At 36.3% G+C, this 25,450-nt stretch overlaps 1 protein-coding gene across 1 annotated transcript; it reads right to left on the bottom strand.

Moving 5' to 3' along the window:
* Positions 1-1,212: 1,212 nt before the first annotated feature.
* MBIP (MAP3K12 binding inhibitory protein 1) lies at positions 1,213-24,220 on the bottom strand. Its single transcript, XM_090271845.1, is given in 10 exon segments — positions 1,213-1,793; positions 3,248-3,286; positions 11,526-11,623; positions 15,139-15,291; positions 15,537-15,602; positions 18,100-18,196; positions 18,282-18,520; positions 18,523-18,538; positions 20,247-20,366; positions 24,041-24,220. Coding segments are annotated over 10 exon segments (1,065 nt in total). The 5' UTR covers positions 24,170-24,220; the 3' UTR covers positions 1,213-1,685.
* Between the last annotated feature and the right edge of the window lie 1,230 nt (positions 24,221-25,450).

Genomic DNA, 25,450 nt, shown 5'->3' with positions numbered 1-25,450 from the left:
TTACCTATTGCATTGGTGGTGTGATGGTGGTAAATTGTGCCAATAAACCCAGAGGGCGTCATTCTGACAGGATGGTGATTACAAGGGCCAGATGGAGACCAAGGGGCAGGCATTATAGCAGCTATACCTGTAATACTGGAGCATGTTAGGCAAAACTATCTTGAAAGATGAGTTTCCTCTACAGAGAAGAAATATAGTAAGTTAGTGGAACTGACCTAGTGTGCACATCCACTTCTTGGGTATGATTCCAAAACCCCCATTTTTTACCAGGTGACTATTTTCAAGGCTTCCACAAATGATGGTGCAAGGTTGTGTGTACACTGCAGTCATATGAAGAGGTTCCTGCCCCATCATCCTGTCCACAGCTGGCTGAGACCCCTAATCACACTGAATGAGATTCAGTTTCCGAAGGACTCGAAGAAATACCGATAGGTAAGTAGCAGCGGTCAATGGAGTTGTAAGGTTCTACAGAACTGGGTTCAGAGTGCACCACGGCAGCTCTGAGGCACAAACAAGCCAAGGCTAAGGAGACAGGATTAACATGTCTGGGGAAGCAGAAATGAAGAGGCCTTCTGAGAAACAAGTTCAGAGAGAGAATAAAGATGTATAGATAATTATGTGTAAAAAGAAAAGAAGAGGAAGACAAAAGGAGAGCAGAAAACAAGGAGGGCAGACAGACAGAAACAGAGACAGAGGCAACTAGAGACACAGTGAAATGAACTGCTAATGACTTTCTAGACATCATAATGTCCAGCTATACTTCCTGCAATTAAATTCCAGATCTCTGATTTTCTTTAATAACTCCTCTTTTACAAACTAAGTAGATGTCTTCTTATTCTTACAACCAAACAATTCTTGACCTAAAACATCTGCTTCTTGACTATAGTTGCATCTTTTAAATGTTTAATTTTCAACTAGGAAACGTATGTACTGCCTAACATAACTGGGGTACTGTAAAAAGGTGAGGGTCTCAAGGACTATAATTTGTAACATCTTAACAAGTTACCAAAGACAGACTTGGTTTTGTACAATAATAGCTAATATTTATTGAGCACTTCCCTCGGGCCATTTTCAAAAGTTGTACATGCATGATTTCACCTATTCTTCATGACAACCACAGGTTCTATTATTATCATTCCTATTTTACAGATAAAGAAATTTAGGCACAGAGAGAATTATAACTTGCTCAAGGTCACACAGTCAATAAGGGGATAAAGGTGGAATATACTGTTTATTTACATTAAAATTAACATTTAAAAAAGTATGCATTCATTTCGGTCAATTAATTTTTTGTTGAATGCCTTATGTACAAAGTACTAATTTAAACTAATAAACTGGTTAACATCAGTGTTACAAATATAAAGTCCTTTTAAAATATCACTATTTAAAACAAATCTTCTTTCTGTGGTACATACACACAAACAAAAAAGATGTACTTTCATATTAAGTTTTTAAATTTCCAAAGTACGTCCTTTAAAACAGGAGGAAATAAATTCTGACAATGCTATTTTCAATGCATTAACTATTTCAAAATTCGTTGGAATATCTGTCAGCTGCACTCATGTGAAAATAAACCTTTATTTCATAGGGACATCTACATTGATAAATATGTATCCATTTAATTAATTGCAATGTAGGTTACACACATGTATGTAAAAAAGTAAAATGACAAGGATAAGAGTTTTTCATGGAAGGTGGTGAGTTGCCATGGATTCTGCTTCTCTTGATTTTCGAAGCAGGGCTTGTTTGAGAGCACTAATTTTCTCATCAAGTTCAGCCAGTGAATAGCTCTGCTGTAAACAATAAGAACACAAATTGCTGAGTAAGACTCTGAAGTATATTAATGCAGATAAAGTGCTAAATGAACTATAAATATTTAAAATATCCAAAAGCATGGCAAATGTCTTTTTTCTCATGAGAATAATTTAAAAAGTGAACCATATATGTTGACTCATCATAAATTTCAAGGTATAAAATAACAAGGCTTAAATATTTATCTTTCTTTCTATTTCCTAGTGAAAGCTTTCCTGGGCCTTTTGTACTTTGAAAGGATTGTAAAAACTTTTAAAAAACTGACCATACTTATAATCGATAGTTAAGAAACAAAAATTAAAGTTTAGGATTAGCGTAAGTGCTTGAAATACCTGGAAATTCTCTTCTTATGGCTCAACTGCAATCAATTACCTCTCCTGAAGAAAAATGGATGCTCTAAAATATTTACTCTAAATTTTACAATAAAAATATAAGTAGCATGCCACTCTTAAAAAAATAACCCAACCAAAAAATAATTTTAAAGTTTTCCCCAACTTTAAATTTACATTACCACCACTGAAGGCTAGCAAAACCTTACTAATTATTATTAACTAATTAATATATTATTACTGTGGACAAGGGTGGGCTGAAGACAGCCTGTCAACTTCTTTGATTTAGATGCTGCTAATTAGTAGCATCTGCAGAACAGAGGTGGCGGTGAGATTTAAATTGCTTAAGCATTTATTTTTCAGCATTTTGTAACTGATATATCCTCCCACTATTAACAGCTGAATACAGACTTTTATATTTACTAGGCCCATCTGAGTCATCCCACACCCTTGAAATAAAATTATTTCTCTAATTCAAGTACATTAACGCATTAACTGCCATGTGAGTTATATTTAACTCACCCTAGTTTTAAGCCCGGAGCCTTGTGAAGTGTACACAACTCACACGTCACTTTACCTTGGGTACCTCGTGGTGCACAGGCAACTCACACTATCATGCAATAACATACATATTATGTGAAGAGTGGCCTCATGGATAAAACCTTGCAGATGGTTCGTGAAAATCTTACTTACTGATGGTGTTATTGTTAAATGAATACTGGCAATTTAAAAATGTGAATGAAATGAATATAAGTTAATTAACTTATTTTTTATTTATTTTTAACCTTTAAATTTCATTAAATCTGACATGTAAACAAAAACACTTTCTTCAAAAACTGTTTTTCCCATTACTTTTTCATCAAATCAAAAAGAAATATTTTGTTTTAATGTTTTTATTCTATTTCTGTAATAAAACATTGTGGCTCCAGGGAAAACTATTTTTTTTCTAGTGTGGCAATCAATGTGTTCATTTATGCTGCCCTTTATTTCAGTTCTAAATCCCAAGATATGACCTAAAAAAGGAATCATAGTAGAAACTTTTATCAAGAAGGGTATAAAGCCAATCAAACTGTTCCAAAAGCTAAAATGAAAATGCAGTAACTTACTTGAGGTGGCTGAACTTTTCTTCTTTTGCCAGGAAAGTTCTAGAATAAAAGTAAAAACTATTAAGTAACCAATGCTTACAAAATGTAAACAATTTTCCTTTATAGAGTACTAAATAAAATATGAACAATTCAGGCACAAACAACCTCACCAAGCATCATCTGCAAACAACAACCACTTCCCTATATTTTGGAAGTTACCCTTGAAGATATTAACATTATATAGTAGTAACAACACAGCAACATGCTTGTCCCTGGCTATACACACTTTCCCATTAATTCTCAGCTTCCAATGAGACTGAGTGATTGTGGAAAGAGGTGCCCTGAGGATTTTCTTAGTTTCTGTTTTTATAACCTTTCCATCCCAGGACACTGAACAAATGAGGCAGCAACAGACAGAGGAAAACAGAATTTGGAATACCAGGCCAAGAGGTGAAAACACACATACCCACACTCTTGACTGACTATAGTAAGGCACTGGTTGTGCAAGCACCTACCACCACTCCTCTGTATGGCTGGGGAATGCGGACCCCACCACACTGGTCTTGGCAGTGCTGACAACGGGCATGGATGGGCCCACAAGAAAGGAGAGGTCTGCTGGGGATTAGGGGGAGAGCTTCAGAACAAAATGTCCTCACTTCTAAGAGAAAACCCTCAAAAGAGGCAGTTCCTCTGGACACTGCTGCTGGACAGGACACGTGACAATGCTGTCGTCATCTTGCCATCTGCCTGAGCAAAAAGCAGCACTACGAAGAGCTGAGAGGGAAAGATGGTGGCGTAGGCAGACACAGCTTGCCTCCTTTCACAACCACATCAAAATTACAACTAAAATATAGAACAGCCATTACTTAGAACAGTCAGAAATCAAGTTAGATGGAAGCTTGACAACTATGGAGTTAAAGAAACCACAGCCATCCAGACAGGTAGGAGGGGCGCAGACATGGAACACGCCTATGGGGTGGGTATAAATTCAGGAGGGATATTTTGGGAGTGAGAAATCTCAGCCCCACAACAGGACCCCAGCCCAGGGTTCTAGTGCCAGGAAGATAAATCCCTACAACTTCTGGCTGCAAAAGCCAGTGGGGACTGAGTCTGTGTAAGAAACTCCTGGAGCCCCAGGCAGTTCCTCTTAAAGAATCCACACATGAACTCATCTACTGAGACACACTCCTTCTGAGCTCCAGCACCAGGGTAGCAGCTTGAAAGGCACCAGTGGTACACAGGGAGGAACTGAAGTGTCTGGCATCAAGGTGAGCAAAGGACATTGAGCCTTTTCTACACCCTCTCCCTACAGAGCCGTCAGGCTGGTGCCATATCTGAGACTCCCTCAACCTGTCCAACATTGTTTGCCCAGCCCTGGAGATCCCAAGACTCTGCCTCACCCAACTTAGGGGCCCACCCAAGATGTTTTTCCATTTGAATGGCTGGTCTTGGCTCCTGTGTCACAACTTTCTAAACCCTCTGAAATAAGCAACAGCTGGCCTCAGTGAACCCCAGGCCTGGCACTAGTAGCAGCCAGCTTAGATTCACAGCTTGGCTTTGCCTGGGAATCTCCAAGCCCAGCACAAATAGCAGCCATTTCAGATTGCTTAGCTCAGGCAGGGAGGCTCTGGGCAGAACACAGGTGGGGACTGACCTTGGTCTGCACCACCCAGGAAACCCCCGAGGTTGTGCACTCAATGAACAGCTGTAGACCTTAGAGCACCACCACCCTGTCCCTGCACAGCTGATCCTCCATGGGGAGCAGAATGTGGTGGTCAGTGGTCACAGCCAGTCCATGCAGCTGACTGGCCTGGGTAAATCACTCTCACTGACCTGTCAACAGCAATCAAGGCTCACCTATAAGAGAAGGGTATATGCAGCCCACATGAAGGGCGCACCTCAAGTACCCAGCTTGGGTGATAGGAGAGGCTGTGCCACTGGACCCTACAGGACACCTACTATATTAGGCTACACTACCAAGAACACAGAGTCAAAGCAGCTCTACCTAATATACAGAAACAAACACAGGGAGGCTGTAAAAATGAGGAGACAAAGAAACATGGCCCAAATGAAAGAACAGATTGAAACTCCAGAAAAAGAACTAAACAAAATGGAGCTCAGCAATCTATCATATGTAGAGTTCAAAACACTGTTTATAAGTACACTCAAGGAATTTAGTGAGGACCTCAGCAGCATAAACAAGATCCAATCAGAAATGAAGGATACAATAATTGAACTAAAAAAACAATATATAGGGAAACAACAGTAGAATGGATAAAGGCAAGAATCAAATCAATAATTTGGAACATAAGGAAGCAAAACATAACTAATCAGAACAACAGGAAGGAAAAAGTATCCAAAAAAAGAAACACAGTGTAAGCAGCCTCTGGGACAACTTCAAGCTCCAAACATTCGCATCACAGGAGTGCCTAAAGACACAGAGAAAGAGCAATACATTGGAAAACTATTAGAAAAAAATGAAAGAGAACTTCCCTAATTTGGTGAGGGAAATAGACACACAAGTCCCGGAAACACAGAGAGTCCCAAACAAGATGGATGCAAGAGGTCCACTCCAAGACATGTCATAATTAAAATGCCAAAGGTTAAAGATAAAGACAGAACCTTAAAAGCAGCAAGAAAAAGGAAGTTAAATTATCTATAAATTATCTACAGGGGAGTTCCCATAAGATTGTCAGCTGATTTCTCAAAAGAAACTTTGCAGGCTAGAAGGACTGGCAAGAAATATCCAAAGTCATGAAAAGCAGGGAAATTACAGCCAAGATTGTTCTACCCAGCAAAGCTATCATTTAGAATCAAAGGGCAGATAAAGAGCTTTCCAGGCAAGAAGAAAACTAAAGGAATTCATCATCATCAACCATTATAATATGAAATGTTAAAAGGATTTATGTATGAAAAAAAATCAAAACTATGAAAAATAAAATGGCAGAAATACTTATCTATCAACAATTGAATCTTAAACTAAGCCAACAAGAACAGACACAGAATCATGGATACAGAGAGCGTTTTGATGGTGGTCAGATGGGAGGGGGGCATGGGGGAATGGGTTAAGAGTGGAGGAATTAAGAAGTACAAATAGAAGGGGAAGGAGAGAAGGGGCATAAGAAGGGGAAGGGTCTAGTCAAGGAACATTATAATATATGACCCATGGACATGGACAACAGGGTGGGCATTGACTGTGGGAGAGTGGGTGGGCAGGGTGGGGAGAAGCAATGGGAAAAAAAGTAGGACAACTATAATAGAAAAACAATTAAAAAGAAGTAGAACAAATAGGTAGTCACAGAATAGCCACAGGGATTGTAAAGTACAGTAGGAAATGGAGTAGCCAAAGAACATAAACACACGACCCATGGAGATGAGCAATGCTGGACTGCCCGAGGGAGTGGTGGGTACTGGGTGGAGGGGGCCAAAGGGGAGGCTAGGGGGGGAAATCATTACCACCATAACAGCATGATCAATAAACTATAATTTTTAAAAAATCGAAGAGAAAAAAAGTAGAGCTGACGGGAAAGAGCCCAATCCTTTGCCAATCATGATTTAGCCAATAAATCATTTGACTCTGAGGACTGCACTACTGTTGAACTTCCTCTTTTATAAGGTAATTTTCATACTGTTTAAGCCATTCTGAGTTTAAATTTCTATTATATTAAGCTAACATTCTTATATGCTGCTGAACTATTTAAAACCGAACCTAATGAAATCTGTCTAGATACTGTTTTTGGTTTCAAAGAACCACAAGCTTTCAAAAGACAAATTGATATATTAGTACATTTGACAAAGAAACTAGGTGTAGAAGACAAAATTTTCTCATTAACATTTCTGACCACTGAGATTTAGAACAAAGGTGAAAAGTCACATTTTCCTTTGTGTCAAAAGCTATTTCAAAGAATACTGAGGTATGCCTCTTATCAATAGTGATAGGTGCAAAATCATTCAAGCGTTAAAATTATTAAATACGGGGAAGAACTGCTTATATAAACATGCTCCTTCCTTTGCCAAACTGAGCCGAATACCTCTGGTGGCACCTATGGACAGATACGGGCTTAATGTTTAATTTGTTCACTGCTCAGTCTCTTACCCTCCCTAGAGGTGGCTTTTTACACACCTGATGAAAAAATACTCCCCCTTATTTTCCTAACAGTTTAATCTATAAAATATTGCTAGTTTCCATGTCACTGAGCAATCAGATTATTATTGTATCATGAAACTAAAGAGAAAAGTGTCAGAATGAGGTTATAAGGACATCAGTGTTCAATGACTTAAAACAGTAACATGTGGGCCCTGGTTGGTGTGGCTCAGGTGGTTCGAGGGTCATCCCGTACACCGAAGAGTTGGGGGTTCAATTTCCAGTAGGGCTCATACCTAGATTGTGGGTTCAATCCCTGGTTGAGAAGCCTATGAGAGGCAACCAGTCAGTGTTTCTCTCTCACATAGATGTTTCTCTCTGTCTCTCTCTCCCCCTTCTTTTTGTAACAACAATGGAAAAAAAAAAAATAGTCCTCGGGTGAGGATGAAAAAAAAAAAAAAAAACCAGTAAAATGTGGTCTTAGGGGCTTATCTTAGATCAGAGCAGAATATTTTGACAGGTAGAACACTTAGAAAGACATTTATTGTGGAGACACTGGACAAGCTTTAAAATGTTTTTTTTAGGCACAAGATGGAAATTTTTAACAGGTTTTGGTACCTGAGAGAAATATTTGAGATCATAGTACACTAAAGAGCTAAACAGACACAATGTAAAAAATGTCTATTCTCTCCTGTTTTTTACCTTAGCAGGTAACTTATATCTGTACTGCCCATGTCCTGATGAGAAGGTGATCACACACACACACACACACACACACACACACACACACACACACACACCCAGGAGACTCAGTGGTAAGGAGGTTCTTTTCTGACCAACCCCTTTCCTTACTTCTAATCAGGCAAGGACTATTGACTTTAAAGATGCTGTGTCTTAAATGTTTCTTCCCTTCTAGTCCCACTGCCCGGAATCACACCTTCATTTCTCCCTGGTGTGGACAATGATGGTCCTAAACTGCTCTCCTTGACCCTAACCTCTCTCCAACTCACACTTCATAATGCCACCAGATATGAAACTAAATTACAGGTATCTTTTTCTCAATGACATAGCAATTGCAAACTGGTGCCTGTGCCCTTCAATGACACTGGAATTACAAACCGGTTCCTGTGATCTTCGAGGCTCTCCAAACTGTGTTTGCAATTTAATTTTCCTGCTGGATCCGGTGTTTGCTTCACGCTCAGGCCCACCATGCAGCATGGCCTGTGTACATAAAGCTGACTTGGTCTTCAGCAACCCACTCTCCTGACACTTCCCTTAGAACTGGGAGTTACCATTACAGAACACATTTAAGATTCTGCCTAGTCAGTGCTTTGGAACAAAGTTAACACACCTTCAAAAGTTCAATAATTAACTATCAGCCAAGTCCTACCCATTCATTTGCACATTTATTCAATGCCTACTACAGTCTCTGTGTTAAAAGATGAACAGGACAGTTTCTGTCCTTCAGAGATTCAAAATACAATGTGAAAAATAATGTGTAAACATGTAATTATAAGTGATAAGTGCTATCAAATGAACAAAAGTGCTGTGGAAGTATACTTGTGAAGCATATTATACTCACTGTTTTCAAGGGTCATAATTTAATATCACTAAGTAATTCTTTGGAAATACTCAAGGATTGTATCTTTTAAATGGTCTGTTAAGCAATGCTCTTAAATTTTTAAAAACATTACCACACAAATCTTTCCATGTTGAATGTGAAAGGTAAAGATTTTTAAAATGATTACATTAAGAGGCAACAAATACTATTCTCTGTCGTAATTCCTACTTTATGTTAACTTTTTTTAGTTTTGTATCTGTTTCATAAATGAACATAACTTTACACAGTTGTTTTGTTTTATAAACCCAATACAATTGATACCTTATTTTTCTGTTAATGTTTCCCTTTCCACATGCTGTGCTTCAATGTTACCTCATTGTCTCAAGTGTTAAGTCCTATATCTTGAAAAGCTTACCCGATATTTCTAGCTGTATATCCTGCTATGACTTCAGATTCATACCCCCCCCCAAAATATCACCCCCTCCAGATTTTCTGATTTCTAGCAATGATAGTATCATTTTCCCAACAAGAAACTGGACTCGCCCTTGCTCTCTGTCTCTCCATATATTAATTATCAATACTGTATTTGTCAACTTTTCTTTCCTACTGTCTCCTACATTAATCTTTTCTATTCTCATGTCCTTAGCTCAGGATCTCACTTCACATCTAAGCTAGTATAATACTATCTCCTTATTCTTATTCTTTCATTTTCATTTACCTCCCAGGACAATACTAGATAAATCACCTAAATAACACTTGAACAAGTCACTTCTGTGCTTAAATGCTTTCGATAGCATTTAAACTTCAGACACTTTAAACTTCTGGGTATAGCATTTAAAGTATATATTAAGCTTTTATAAATCAGAATCAGAGAGAAGAGCTAAATGATGGGCAAGGTCTCACTGGAGGTGTCTAATCTATGACATTCTCTTGTAAGATCAGTTCTATTGTTAACAAGAATTATATTAACAAGGTATGAAATTGAACGAGAAGAATAACCTGCCGAGGGATAAAATAATGAAGACAACTTTAATGGGAAAACTTATGGCATATTGTTCTTAGAAAGGCATAAAAATCTTTATGAAGTTTCCTAGAAAGATACATTCAAAAAATAATCCTAGAAATATAAAGATGTTTGAAATTATGTAGTACAACCAACAAATCTCAAATTGTTTAGCTGAAGGCTAGAAGAATTGTGTGACTTGTCCACATTTTATATAGCTACTCCATAGATGCTTTCTGAAATGAAATAACTGGTAATACTGAGGTTTCACGATGTGCTAGGTAGGTGATAAGTGCTTGACTGGTGTTATCTCATTTAAGCCTTGCTTTAGCCCTTAGTACTTTAATAAACATCATTCTACACTTGAGAGAAGTATTATAAATCACTAAAATTCTTTCTGTAAAAAAGTTTAAAGATTTTATTTATCTATTTTTAGAGAGGGGAAAGGAAGGAGAAAGAGGGAGAGAAACATCAATGTATAAGAGATACATCAATCGGTTGCCTCTAGCATGCCTCCAAATGGGGACCTGGCCTGCAACCCAGGCTTATGCCCTGACTGGGAATTGAACTGGCAACCTTTTGGTTCACAGGCCCACACTCAAACCACTGAGCCACACCAGCCAGGGCTAAATTTTTGATCTTTAGAATTCACTGCTCACTTTTGTTATATAAGCTGCTTTCTTCATCTGAAAATAACTTATTTTATGTACCTCACTCTAATACCCAAGTTTAAGACTTTGGAAAGATTGAGGCTATACCTAAAATAATTTTAAATGTATTTTTGGTGACTTATAATGACCCATGCTAATATAAGCTATTTTACATAATTTTTCAAAAACAGTTTTAGGAAAAATATCACAAAATCTTGTTCACTTTTACAACATTATTTTAGTTTTTTTTAATATGCCACGCCTTAAAGAAAACACACACATCCAGACCTCAGGAAAGGCAGTGTTATGGATAATGACCCCAGAAGATGGAGGAAATAATATCATACAATGAGCTCAGGATCATTGTCTAAAACACATGATGTTACAAAGAAGATACTTATCAGCACAACATTGTTTCTTATAGTCCTTGGGAAAGAGATAAGAATGAATAAGTGAGTGAATAAATAAATGCTTGAGTTGAGGATCAGACAATACAGACTAGTCTTTCAAAAAGTGCAGTGGCTAAGGTAAAGAAAAAGGCAGGGTGGCAGATTGAGATCTGTTTGTTTAGTATGGGGGAGACTGGTAAGCGTGCACGAGCTGAGGAAGCAGTCTGTGAAGAGGGAGGGATCAAAGAGACTGAAAGGATAACTGGCAGAACAAGGTCCCAGAAGAAGCCTTTGTTTGAGAAGACAGCAAGTTCAGAGCGGCAAGATGGACCACTATCTAGGATATATTATGCTATGAAAATGGGTTAAGTTTCAGAAACTGGGTAATGTATAACATAAGTACCCCCTTTAAAAAATTGTGAATCTACAGTATAATTTTTGGAATCATAATTTTTAAAGAGCTAGGTAACATCATACACAGAACTATGTTCATTCATCTTTGAATTATTAAAAAAATTTCACATATAGCAGATCGATGAGTAAATTATTATACACTTAAGAATCCTAAAATAAAATAACATTTAGTTATTTTCAAAAGATACTTATACTTACGACAGACTGAAAGTACTCAGGAGAGATGCCTTCCAATTCAAGGATCTTATCCTCAAGTTTTTTAATTCTCTGATAAATGTCTCTTGGCACTGGACCACCTAAATATATTTAAAAACATTCTGAGATACCATTGAACAATTCTCCTTACAATTTGTATTCTTAAAATATCATGCAAAGATACTTATGCATAGGAATGGGAAATATTTAAACTTAAGGAAATAAATTAACAAGAGTACATAAGAATGAAATCCTTAGCTCACATTTTCATATTAGGCACTACTGGATATATTATTATACCACAGCTCTCCCCAAGCTCCATTTATGCTTCCTGTATTACTAAGAGTTTTATGTTAAATCCATTTTACAAGATATTGAATAGTTCCTGTATACAACAATTTGTATTATATTTCTAATAGACTTTCATAGTTACTTGGGAGGAGAAAAATGCAGTTATAATTAATAATTCAACTCAGTGGTTGCAATACACTGTATCATTTACTTCAATTTATATTTCTCTCTACATGGCCATGTTTTCTCCTTTAACCTAGAACAATATTATGAGCAGCTTTACAGTATTTCTTAACAAACTTTCCAAGGTGGGCAATATTAAGTTAAGGTTATTCAAATTTCAAGGTTATGATTATATGCCAAATCCTTTCATTTTTCAACACCTCCAACGCAACTATCTGGTGCACACCACCACCACCTCTCCCTGGATCATCACAACCCCCCAACTGATTCCCCTGTGGCCTTGCTCCCATACCGTCTATTCTCAACACAGCAGGCAGTGATCCTTTTAAACCGTTAAGTCAGATAACGTCACTTGTCTGCTCAAAACTTTCCAATACCTTCACATCCTACTCAAAGTCAAAGCCTTTACAAGAGTCTACGGGTCCGACACAGTTTGGACCTTCTCCCCATAGTCATATCATCCCAGCCTCTTAATTCCTTCTTTCTGTTATCAACGAGGCCAAGTACCCTGTTTTAGCACTTGTGGTTCCCTCTACTTCGAAATTCACAAGGCTTGCTCTCGCCAACCTCAGGTCTTGGTGCAAAAGTAACCTCACCTGTAAGGCCTTCTCTGAGCACCCTTTAAAAAATACCAGTGCTACTACCTCCCCCTACCTGGCTCCTCTTTCCCTTATTTTTCGCTGAACCATTACTACCACCCAACATTCTGTATACGTATTTTGTTTATTTATTGCTCGACTCTCCACTCTAAGTTCCAAGAGGGCATAATTTTTTGTTTTGTTCATTGTGTATGGCTGTGCAGCTTGTGCCCCGCACAAACCTAGGCAGCGTCAGTTCATAGACTACACAGGTGCTCACTATTTAATGTCTGAATGAACCCATGACTGTGCAATTAAAGAATATGGGAAAACTTCATGTCAAAAGCGTTAGCTTTTTAAAAATAAAAACTCTAGAAGTATGTTTTTTATCTTAGGATCTTGGTATTCTTGTTACTAAATAAGGTAAAATGAGTAACTTATTCATTTGACTTTGTTCTTGCTGCTCCCTTTACCTAGAACGTCCTCTGCCTCACTGTTGTACCTTTCAAGAGCCAGTTCAAGTTTCACTGATCAACACAGCATTGCCTGAATCACTTCACATCGTGGCTCCCTGTGTCCCCACCACACCCTTCCTTCAACAGCCCCTTTAATATTCCACTTCACTAGTAATCTGTCTTCCTTCCAGATTATAAAGTCCTTGAAGTAAGAGACTATGACTACATCATCTCAGTATCCCTCATGTCTAAAATAGAGCTTGGCACACAGGAGACATTCAACAGGTATTTTTTTCAAAATTAACTACTTAATACTACCCGACTTAACAAACCAGTCAATCCTTTTATACAGCTATATTTTGAATTCATCCAGTTCTGGGCAAAGGGATTAATTTTAATGTTAATCTCTTATTACCCTCGGAGATTTGCTCATTCTCTTATTTTCTACCTCCATCCAGCAAATACTCCAGCTAGACTGGATTCAGAAGTTCCCTGAACCATATGTGTGCCTTGATACTTTTTTGCAGATGCTATTCCTTTTTGGAATCTTTTGCTCCTGCCCACTGAAAAATTCCTACTAACCCTACAAGGGCTCAAATATCACTTTTCCTTGACCTCCTGAGAGAGCTAAACACTAACTTTGTGTACCCACTGTACCTTGCACATATCTGAAAAGGTAAAATGAGCAAATTGTTCTTTCAATAAACACTTAAATACCTGTTCTGTGCCAGGCACTGCACTAGGTACACAGTAATGAACCTGACAGTTTGCTCTCAATGGCTTTACTATCTAGCAGAGGAGACAGGGAGTACCAGGTGCCTTGAGGCTATATGGTAAAGGGTAATCCACACAGCGTGGGATCAGGAGGGAAAAGCCAGGGTGAAGAAAAAGCCTGGGTAAAGGCACTATGACAGCAAAATAAATGGTAAGCTTGGAAAGCCCAGAGATGTGGCTGAGAGGTGTAGCTCATGCTATTTAAAATTACTGCCCCCACTCATCCGAATCTCCTTCCCCCTCTCTTGGTCAAACTGCTTCATCCACAGCCCACCTTTCCTAGGGTAGCATATAACTGATGTACTAGAATTTCTGTTCACATGTATTCTCCGTGCCTAGAACGGTACCCGTCTTATAAAGAAAACTTAATACCTATTTGTGGAATGAATAAGTACTAAGTTTGGTATGCATATAAGGGCAACAGGAAACAGTGGGAGAGTGGCAAGATCAGATTTGAGCTTTAGAGAAAGTAATTAGGCTACAGGGTGAAAAACTGGTCTCAGTGGGGAAGTCCAATGTCAAAACGACCAGTTAACATCCTTCCCTCACTAAGAACACAGTCACTTCAACTATAGTAGTAGCTATGGACACAGAAAGAAGTGGATAGATGTGAGAGATAGTTTGCAGACAAAATCAACAAATCTGGTGACTGAATGAGGAGGGAGACTCAGGCTTTGCAGCCAGTTAAGATCTAGATTTGATTTCTAGCTGTCGCTACCTTGGGCATGTAGCTTGAGCTCTCTGAACTTCAGTTTCTTTATCTGAGCACCAACACCTCACAAGGGTACTGTTAAATATTAAGTGAGTTGACATATGCATAATTCTTTCAGAGTGACTGGCACTTAGTACTATTCAATAAATGTTAGTTCACTTTTCCTATGGCATTTATTAATTTACAAGCTTACCCTCACTGCGAATTTCTTGAGGATTAGGATCACATTTATCAATACTTTGTACCTAGCACAGTAGGCGATAAGAATGAACAATGCTCACAGGTAAGTTATGAAACTGGCGGCAGGAAAAGACTACATTAGTTTTCAGCTCTGACTTTAATGAAGTGAGAATGTCAGGATCTATTTGGAACCTGTTCCCATTCTACTAAAACTCTCAAATTGGTGAGAAGTGTAAGAGGAAGAAGAGCATAAAGACATGAACTATAAATTCCTTGAGAGCAGAAACTGTTTATTTTTTCTTTTCCATATTTGTACCAACCAGAACAATGTTTTATACAATACATGACAAGTGCTCAATGAAAATTTGGTGACTAAATGAATTGCAACTTCTTTGGCCACTTGCAAAGGTACTTTATGGGGCACTGCCCAGCACTCTGCTTACCTGTCTGCAATCGCAAGTGGGCCTCAATATTTTGCAGTCGCTCTTCTACAGCCTGATTACCACAATCTCGGAGCATGCTGCTTGGTTTATGACCTGACCCTTGAACTCCTTCAGGTCGAGTCTGTGGTCCATATGTATTCACGACTCTAGAAACTAAGTTAAGAAACTTTTGAGCTTCTTAAACGTACATTGCAAAAGTTAGAAATTCCTTTTCCCTAATAGTACTTTATATATTTTTCATAAAGATGATCTAACCACAAACTCAGGTATGAAAAAAGGCAGGATTTTTTGGTTTAAAATAAACAAAATATAGATAGCAAAGTGATTTTTGTTCCATTTTGCTTGTAATCTATAATAAGCCTGTCAGTGATAAAAGATATCAAGTAATAGATATTTACCTTTTACATGACTTTTAAATCCGGGGTAGGGGGTAAAAACGGCATCAGTTCTTGCACAACTATTTTCTGAGGAGAATTTAGATGAGTGTAAGTATATTCTTAACTTCAAATGTATGAGATTTTGACAAACTTCCATTAATTTGTATTAATTAACATATTATTCATAATGCAAATACAATTTTAAGTAAGAGTAATTAAATTAGCATCACATACAGGATAAAATTAGGGATCTTTGCCCTCTAAGATTTATAATATCTAATCATATCTAATTTTCAGAATTACACATACAAAAGCCTCAACATTCAGTGGCGTAATATAATTTTTAACGAATAACAATATCCCTAAAAACCATCTTGGCCTCTGAGGAAAAATTTATATAGTACAGAGGTTATTTTAATTCTAAGCCAAAGAGACATTATTCACTTCATTTCAACACAGAAATAAATAAAACTTATTATTTTACTCAACTTTCTTTTTAAAATATACAGTTTTTTATATTACATACTGATCAAATTAGTGAACATCTAACAAAAAGGACTATTATACACTCAACACATTTTTATTTCTGAACTCCACACAAAAAAACTTTGAAACTTCCAGTATAACACATACTCTTCCACTTTACCTAGATTTCCAATGCTCCTTTAAAAAAATCCCTCTATCACAAAAGCCACATACCCCTTTCTAGACTGCCCCTTTCAAAAAAATGCAATTTTACAAAAGATACCTTGTGGAAATTTGTTCCACTTTTTCTAAGATGAAAAGTATGGTTTCTTTCAAAATGGGTATCAATAAATAAATTAAGTAACAAGGGAGACTATTGGAAAGATGTTAACATAATATATAAATATTTCAAATATTATAAAATAATATTTTAAATTACATTAGGTAAAACCATCCATTGCAGTATATTTTCTGAAAAATTCCCTTTATTCTATAATAGAACAAATGGTAAAAGCAATACTGAAAGAAAAGTCTTTTCCCTATGGAATTTTTTTTTAAAATCCACTGTTCATATATTTAAATCAATTTGAGAAGTGTTAAAAAGAACACACTAACACATTACAATAATACATTTGTATTTTTTTCAGTCTAAGTTTTCTTAACAGTTCTGCTGAAAAAACCAAACTGTGTGAATAAAATGCCAAATTCACTTACCTTTTATATATAGATACTAAACAGTCATTTTCTTTTCTTTTTTTAATTTTTGTTTTGAGATACCTCAAAACATGTTTAAAGGCCCATCACTTCTCCATTCCCTTTCTAGCATTTCATAGGGCTAAGGGTTAAAAAGAGAAGCTATCATCCATTTCGGAGCTATATTCCAAATATATAGATTAAATGACCCATCAGAGAGAAATTCAGCATGGTGTGAAGACAGTGAATGTATGAGTGCTAGTCACTCTCCACAGCAATTCTTGCTAGCTCTGTTTTGAGCCAGTTAGGAATTGAATGGGCCAAGGAATCCTGCTGAGTATTTCAATTCTTGTCAATTTCTTTCCCCTGGTGGTTTATAATAATAGAGTTAGCAGGGAGAACAGAGGAATAACATTAGTGACACATGTGCTTGCTCCCTCAACAAACCCTTTCTCATGGGTTGCTTGCAGCTGGACTGTAGTACCTGAGACTCTGCCACTGTTGCACCTGTTTTGAGAAACTAACAGTAAAATATACCAAACCTACAGATATGTAGACATAATGTTAATAGTAGAAAAGGCTGAATTTAGGACCCAACTTGAGACTGTATTATTTCATTATTAAGAGGATCAGTGATGAGAGCCAATTCTAGGTTCATCTGACAATTCTATATTCATGATAATTAGCCATGAGATATTAGAAGCAACAGAAAAATCCTCATTCCAATTAGGAACTCTTCTCCATAATTTTTATAAGGCTACTTGTTCTGATTATTACTATGATGCCTGAATGATTTATGCCAGCGCTTTACAATATTTTGTATTCAGCAGCATACCTGCAGATCTGTAAATATACTAGAGCATCAACTGGGGAGGAAAGGGAGAATCTGATGAAAAACAGCAAATGAGAGAAAGAAAAAGCATAAGCACCACAGTTTCATGACAAATTGCTTTTATCATGACATAAAACATTTTGAATAATTTAAGAGTATTGAGAAAACTGCTCCCTCTTGAGGAGTATTAACTTTACTTAGTTCACTTTATGTAAGTTCACATCATAATTTCATGAGTACATTTATAGGCATGAAATTTATATAGCTTAGTTCCTTCTTACTAATGAGACCAAGCAACCCTGTTACCCACACTTCATCTTCATTTCCTAAAGAAACTTTAATAAAACATTCCACCTGTGGTAAACATGAGCCTTTCATTATGTTACCATTTATTTGATTTTTGTGTAAATGAAACCATTTTGCAATATAGTCTATTATTAAACAGAAGGAAATTCTGCTGCCTTAGTGTCTAAATAAACTTATGAAATAAATTGCATTCTTAATGTTATTCATTTTTTAAAACAAGTGAGAGATCAGAGCAACTGTAAAAACTGTTCTTAAAATCCTATGAAAATTATTCTTCTAGATAGTTACCTTGATTACAATCAATAACATTGCAAAATTCCCTGACGTTGTTTTCATTGATTTCAGCTTGCTTTCTTTCAATAAAAGCAGATATTCTTCTGTCAATCTACAAACAATACGTATGCATGTTTAAATAATTCAAATATAACAAGATTTTAAAACTAGTACCCCCTCAAAAAAACCCTTCTTACTTCTGCTTTTCCAGCCTTTATTTGAACTACTTCTGGATCAAAATGGATCTGTGTCTTTTTCACATCTCCTAAATCACAATCTTTGTGCTTTTCTTCCTTTTGTACGTCTCCCATGGGAAATTTGGCATTTACTTCATTTTTGGTCCCTGTTTCTCCTTTTCCTATTTCTTCAACAGTTGTATTCTCTTCTTTAATCAGAGGCTGAAGTTTTGCTAAAAAAGGCTGAGAAGAACACAATCCATCTGTTGGGGTTCAAACTGATCAAAATTAATTATACATTTAACATACTTACATAAATTTTTGCTACATAAATACAATATTTAGTATCTATTAGCTAAATATAAAAAGTTGGCATATCAGAATATACAGATCTGACCACACTGCTACTGTGGCCATTATCATTTGTTATAAATCTGTTTTTTAAAAAAAGAGAGAAAGAAAACCTGAGGAAATTTAAAATATTCTTTGAGGGAATCATTCTGTCACTCATCTTTTATTTTGTGCCATATGAAAGCCTCAGCCTCTGGCACCAATGCCACTTAATTAACATGTCATTCAAATGCCTCCTCAGAACACTAGGCTTAGTATTTTTCCTCTTTAGCACAAGAGCCAGTGCTCTCACTCAGCAAAGCCCTGCATTATCACTGTATCACTGGAGATTCTCCACTTGAAACTGCAGTTGGCCAAAGTGAATGAGAGAGTATAGACATGAAATATATAGGTGTTATGCTGAGTGAACACTCAGGCTTTTCCTGACATGGCAAGATATCTTCTGGGGTCATGAAATCAATTTTTTACAAAGAAAATGAAGAAAGAAAAAAAACCTACCATGACCCACAGATGAAAAGAGATAGATGCCTATCAGTATTACCAGTGGGGAGGGGGGAGCCTGTTGTATAATATGAATTATACTACTCAGGTACCCACCACAATTAGGCCTCAACTGAGTTCTATAGTTCATTGCTTCTGCCTTTAAAACTAGGGTTAACTATTACTTTTAATGTAAAACAGAGTTAAAATTTCCCATAAAGTCATTAAACAGAGGGCTGAAAATTAATGTCTCTTCCATTAATCAAAACACACCAACACCTGTCAACCTTTCAATTATTTTTTCTACCTATAATTTTGCTTCCATTGTTTGCTATACCAAATACTCTTCTGAAAACCTTTCATCGCAATAGCAGCAAACTGACCAATCCAAATAATATTTCCAGTTACCTTTTTGACACTTCATATTTTATATTTTGATTAGAGATAAACTGCAAATTTACATCAATTATAATTGCAGACATGTTCAATTGAAAACCAGCAAGATCAAAATACTGTTCAGTTATTTGAACTGATATACTAAACATTATAACATAGCAATACTATTATAAATAACAATTCAATGTTAACTTCTAATAAAAAGTATGAATTATTTAAAACTGTTAAGAAAAAGAAAAGACAAAAAAATGACTGGATACTCACTAAGATGAGATATTAATGCCACAGAAATTACTTTCTTTTTAAAAACTATGCTGAAACTGTTTAATTGCAATAGACACTCCAGGATGTGTCATGCTGGGATAATGCCACTTCTTGAACCACAGAAAGCACTCCATGAGCCTCCAAACTCACCCAAGGCATGGAATCATTATCATGGCATGACACACACCTGCCGTGTCTTATTGCTTAATTATAACCCACCATAGATGCAACTGTATTGAATTTTCAGTGCAAGTCTAGAATTGCATAGAACTGCATTCATTCAATCTTCATTCCCACGTCGGCCTGTTGGGCTATATTCCTCTAACTGTCCTGATCACTATGTAAATTGACAGATTTGGATCCAATCTGGATGAAGTAATCTTTTATTATTAATACTATTAATGTAGTGTTAAGACAGAACTGACAAATACTCCAGCTTATAATTTAAGTACACTTAATACTTATATCAAGTTAATATTTTAAACAAGAATTTACCTGTAAATATGAAATGTGTTGCTCAAGTGCACTAAAGAGCAAAGCAGGCTGGAATGCTGAGAGGCTCTGGAGCTTGTTCCAATCGATTGTAATTTTCACCACATCATCTCTGAGGTTAAGCTTCAAAGAGGCAAACCAGAAACATTACAAAAATTACACGATTAAGATGTATGTATTTGGGATTGTCACACACAAAAAGGATTTCTATAGAGTAACATGCCTATTTAGCTCAAAGTTATCAAGCTTTTAATGACACATGAAAATGCTCTATTGAGTTACCATTTTAAAAGGCCAAGAAAGGTGCAATTTTCATTAAAAAGTAAAATGACATCTCATTCTAATTCTATTCTTGGGTCTGTGTAATGGGATCGTTTTGGGGGTGAAACCATCCACAAAAGATGAAAGAATGAGACTTTCTTGACACTTCAATATCTAAAAACCTTTTGATGGAGGCCAAGATAGGCTTGCCCTATTCAGAATCCTACTACTTCAGGCTCAAAACATTAAACAGAGGGGGCATGCACTTTTATGAAAATTCTGATATACGCATTCTTTCTGTGAAATATATACATAAATACATAACTAAACTATATTAGTACTCTGATGTCTTCTGTATCACATTTTTATTTTCAACTTTAACCAATTTAAAAAATAATTTAAATATAAAAATTATTCATATATATTATGAAGCCTAGAGATAAATGGCAACATGTATATCTCCTTCAAATAAAAATTAAGCTATTGTTAGGCAGTGGAAACCTGAAATTGAAAAACAAATGCTTTTCTACAACAGTGAAATAAATAGCCAGAGACCGGATGAAATGATCAGATCTTTTGCTGAAATGTATTTTCTGGTAAACTGTGAGAGTTCATTATATGACAATTTATTTTAGTTAGGTAAGTGTGACCTATTTAAATAAAGTTATATATGGAAAACTACCAATAACCTAAATATAAAATTAATATCACAATGAGCAAAAATTTTAGAGGGAAACCCTCCACCCTTAATCTTCTGAATGAATAAAAGTGAACTTCCATAAACTTTTCTAGGAACATATGCTTATACTGTAAGGATACATACTGCATAGCAGGATCAAGTAAGCTACTACATTATTTTTTCAGAAATCATTTTTTTAAAATTAAGTCACATTTTCTACAAAATAAAGGCAAGCATTACATTAGTTCAAATACAGGTCATATGAGTTGTAATCATAATAAAACAAAAAGATGAATAACTGTACAAAGAACCAAAGAAATACAAAGTTACGCCAAAGACAGTATACTGAATGAATACCACAGGACGGAAATTTACCACTCTCTAAACATGAGACCAGAATCATTTAAAGTCCATATTAGACAAGTATAAAGAAAAAGGAAGTTTTGTGTAGGTTGCACTAGCAAAGGTTAGTTTACATCAATTTAACTAAGGTTTTACATTAAGATTACATTAATTTTGTGTTACTTAATGCCTATAAAGACATTTTTAGACAACAACTTATGTATGGAAACTATAGCTACAGTATTACAGTCCTCAAAGAGATCTATATTTGTCTATACAAATTAATGACTACAGTTGGGGATAAAGCAAGCAATCACATTTTTCTAGAGAAAATAATAACTTAAAGAAAATAAATCACAATATTTGGACCATATTCTCATTTTAAGTCAGCGGGATTATGTAAGCCTTCAAGTGAAATTAAAGAAGTGCAATTTCAGAAGACCACATAATAATATAACTTTAAAACTATTCCAATATATCCAATTACTTACTCAACCAAGTCCCAATTAGTAATATAAATTCTATGCACTTTTACCCTATAGAACTTGCAACTGTAAAACACTCACTCAAAAATGTATTAGTCTGTCATTAATGTGAACTATTTAAATATGCATTTTCAGTAAAAACTTTATTAACATGAAAATCCAAGCTATAAATAAATAATTCTTCAGTTTGGTAACATGGGCCATGCAGAGGCAAGTAATAAGGTTAAAAATCAGTAAATTTGAAATCTGAAATAGAAAATACTTTTTAACATTCAATTTTATGTTTCCTTTGCAGAGCTAATAATACAATGATAGTATACAGAATGAACTTAGGCATATTACATCATACATTTTTTAAAAAATCCTTTAAACTTGTTGCAAAAAGAAATACTAATTTTCTACAGGGGCAATTTTGTTAAGTATAGTACTCTGGCTTCCACTTTCATCTTAAAGGAATACATCTCAAAATATAAACAGTATTATCAAAATGGTTAGTATTTAATTGACACAATCTTATTTTTAACACTTGTATAGATGGTCACTTCATTGTGTCAAGTAAACTTGCCAATATTTACTCTAAACATTTCTGACAGGTGACATGAGTAAATTTTAATCACATCTCTACTTATAGCTACAGAATACCCGAATGTTTAAAATTTTAAATGAGTCTTAAAAATTCAGTATGTCAAATATTTCAAGACATGATAAAATTATTTCTCCTGTCATTAAAAAAAAATCTCATCACAAAACAAAACAAAAAACCTTAAAACTTCCATGTCCACACCAGAAAAAGTTCTCAAACTTTTAAATCATGTTCAGGTTTTGGGTCTTAAGACTGAAATATTAATGTCCCCAAGTCTTTGAAATACTTTTTATAAGTTCATAGCAAATAACTGAGTTTAAAAGTTACAGCTTTTAGCAGATTCTATTAATAATTGTTCCATTAAACTAAAATGAATGTTTAACTTAGAGCAATGCTCTTCGTAATCATGATAAATATATCAGGACTTTTTAAAATACTGAAATAATTTTTTAAAAAATTGATTCTCCATCCACCCAAGGCTTTTAAAAATAATTTTCACAAATCAGACAAAGGCTTTGTTTTCATAAAGGAAGTAACGTTATCTTTGACACAAATGCCTTCTGTTCCTACTACATGCACTAGTACTAGCTCCTAAACAAACTTTTACAGCTAGAAAATACTCCGTCTAACCTATAAGAGAAAATATTTCTTTTCAAACATCAGACAAACTTATTTTCAAGTTGTTTTTCATTTAAAATTTGCTTTGCATTTTTACATCATGAAACGAAATAGTGACTTGATTGGAATAGTGTAAGGTGAACTTGTACTTAAACAAAACTTTATTATGACGTTTCTGCAAAAGCTATTTATCAGCTAGCTAAACTAGTTAATAATTAAACAATAGTTCTGATGCAAACAGTATCCACCATAGTAATTCATAGAACTTCTTCTATAAGTATTTCATATTAATTTATTTTACTCCTCTCCCCTTTTGAAAGAGTTAATTGATGCACACAACGGCCAAAAGGAAAATATTGAAACAAAGTCCGTGACTCCTAAGAGCAAATTATACAAAAAAAAAAGGGGGGGGGTGAGATGTTGCAGAAATCTCGGGCCGTACTAACCTATCAATTTCTATAGTGAATGAACTGGAGGAAAAGTATCCTCAGCGCCAGGAGCCTCCCAAACCCTCAGAGCTCTTCCGCATCCGTTGAGCCGGTCCCTCGCAGAGCCAGGTTTGCACTGACCTCACTCACTGCTGCGGAGAGAGCTGCCAGGAAACCTAGCCTGCGACGGGTCCTGAGCTAGCTCCGGGCGGCCGCCCTCACTCGACCGCTGGTGGCTGGGTGCCGGCTCCTCCCTGGCCTCAGCTACTCGGGCCGGGTCCTAGCCAGGCCTCCACGGTCCCCAAGGCCCACCGCCCCCGACCCGCCCCCCGCCTCCCCTAGAGAAAAAAAGTAGGGGCCGGAGACTTCCCGTACCCCTGCTCCTACAGGCCATCACTCACTTGTCCAGCCAGCGTATGCAGGGAGCGAAAGATTTCGAGGAGCACCTCTTGGGAGAGATTGGGGCTGCAGCTCTGCTCCAGGCTCCTGTCACCGATGCACGGGAGACTAAACTCAGCGACACCAGCCATGACACCTTCGCAGGCCGCCCCCAACGCCACCCCCGCCCCTCTCCTGCTTTCGTCGCTCGGCGATGACGTATAAACACGGCGTCTCGGCAAAAGCGGGATTTGGGAACCCACTCTTTAGAACTGACTGACAAAAATATGCACCAATCAGGTGCAGTTGTAGCTTTACGCCAAGTACTGGGACCGGGTAATTGCCCACCTGCGTGGTGCTGGATCTAGAGTTTGGGGTGGTTATGGCAGGTGTGGTTCGCTGATGGGGAGGGTTGGGAAGTTTTCCTTGACTGTTAGATGTTGCTTACGAGTGCGTCCCAAATTAAAAGTTGAAATTCTAACATAGCACTGTAGAGTGGTCTGGAGAAAGATCGCAGGTGTCCACACGTATTTCTAAACGCTGAAAAGCAGAAGTATACTAATCGGAGAGAACATTTTCGTCTCTACGAGGCAGTTTGAAACTTACACAAACTAACGTCCCTTTTTAGATTTCATTATTTCGTCTTATTTTGTTATACGTTACTATTTATATATTTAAAGTTAGCTCGAGGAAATCCACATCGTTTTAGCCTACAAAATCTTGTTTAAAAAAATAGAAGAAAATTTAAATTTTTTTCCAGAATGAAGGGAATGGGCATCAGGAAAGAGGAAGAGTGGTTCCAGGAAAGGAGAAATAATGCATAAACGAGTTAAACTTAAAGTATTATCTAAGTATTATTAATACTAATGTATAAGTGGAAGCACAGAATTACTTTGTGCATCTGTTAGCACAAAGGTGTCGAAAAGCCTAAGAGCTAGTAAGGGTGGTATGCTTAGCGTAAAGATGGACGTAATTAAGCATGTGTGGTATTATTTGATAGATTATTTGGGGGGTCTGGGAGTGCTTAAAAATATTTTTATATAAATTAATGATAATTGCATATTCACTTTATACCATTTTGGCTTATGAAAGGTTTGATAGGAAAGCTCTACTTTTGGATATGATAATATCAATTAATTCTATATTAGGAGTTCAAGGAAACAAGTAAAACTTGAAATTTCAAAATCAGTGATGGCAAATCAAGGAATAAGCAGTACCTTATTTATTAAAGATTGTATTCTGGTAATATACAAAACACGTTCCAAATGTGTTTCAAACCAGTGTCCTGAATATTGGGGTGGTGGAGGGGGGACCTTTACACCTAAATGAAAACAAATGATCTGAAACCGATTGCTAATTTGTTGTAAAACAAAAACTTCTAGTTACCCCATTACAATTATTTTCCTCTTTAAGAAGAGAACCAGAGGAAAAGA

This window comes from Furipterus horrens, unplaced genomic scaffold, assembly GCF_987537825.1.
Source record: "Furipterus horrens unplaced genomic scaffold, mFurHor1.1.pri manual_scaffold_3, whole genome shotgun sequence".
Lineage (NCBI taxonomy): Eukaryota > Metazoa > Chordata > Mammalia > Chiroptera > Furipteridae > Furipterus > Furipterus horrens.
The sequence above is the reverse complement of the archived record's forward strand: the minus strand, read 5'-3'. Positions and strand labels throughout refer to the sequence as shown.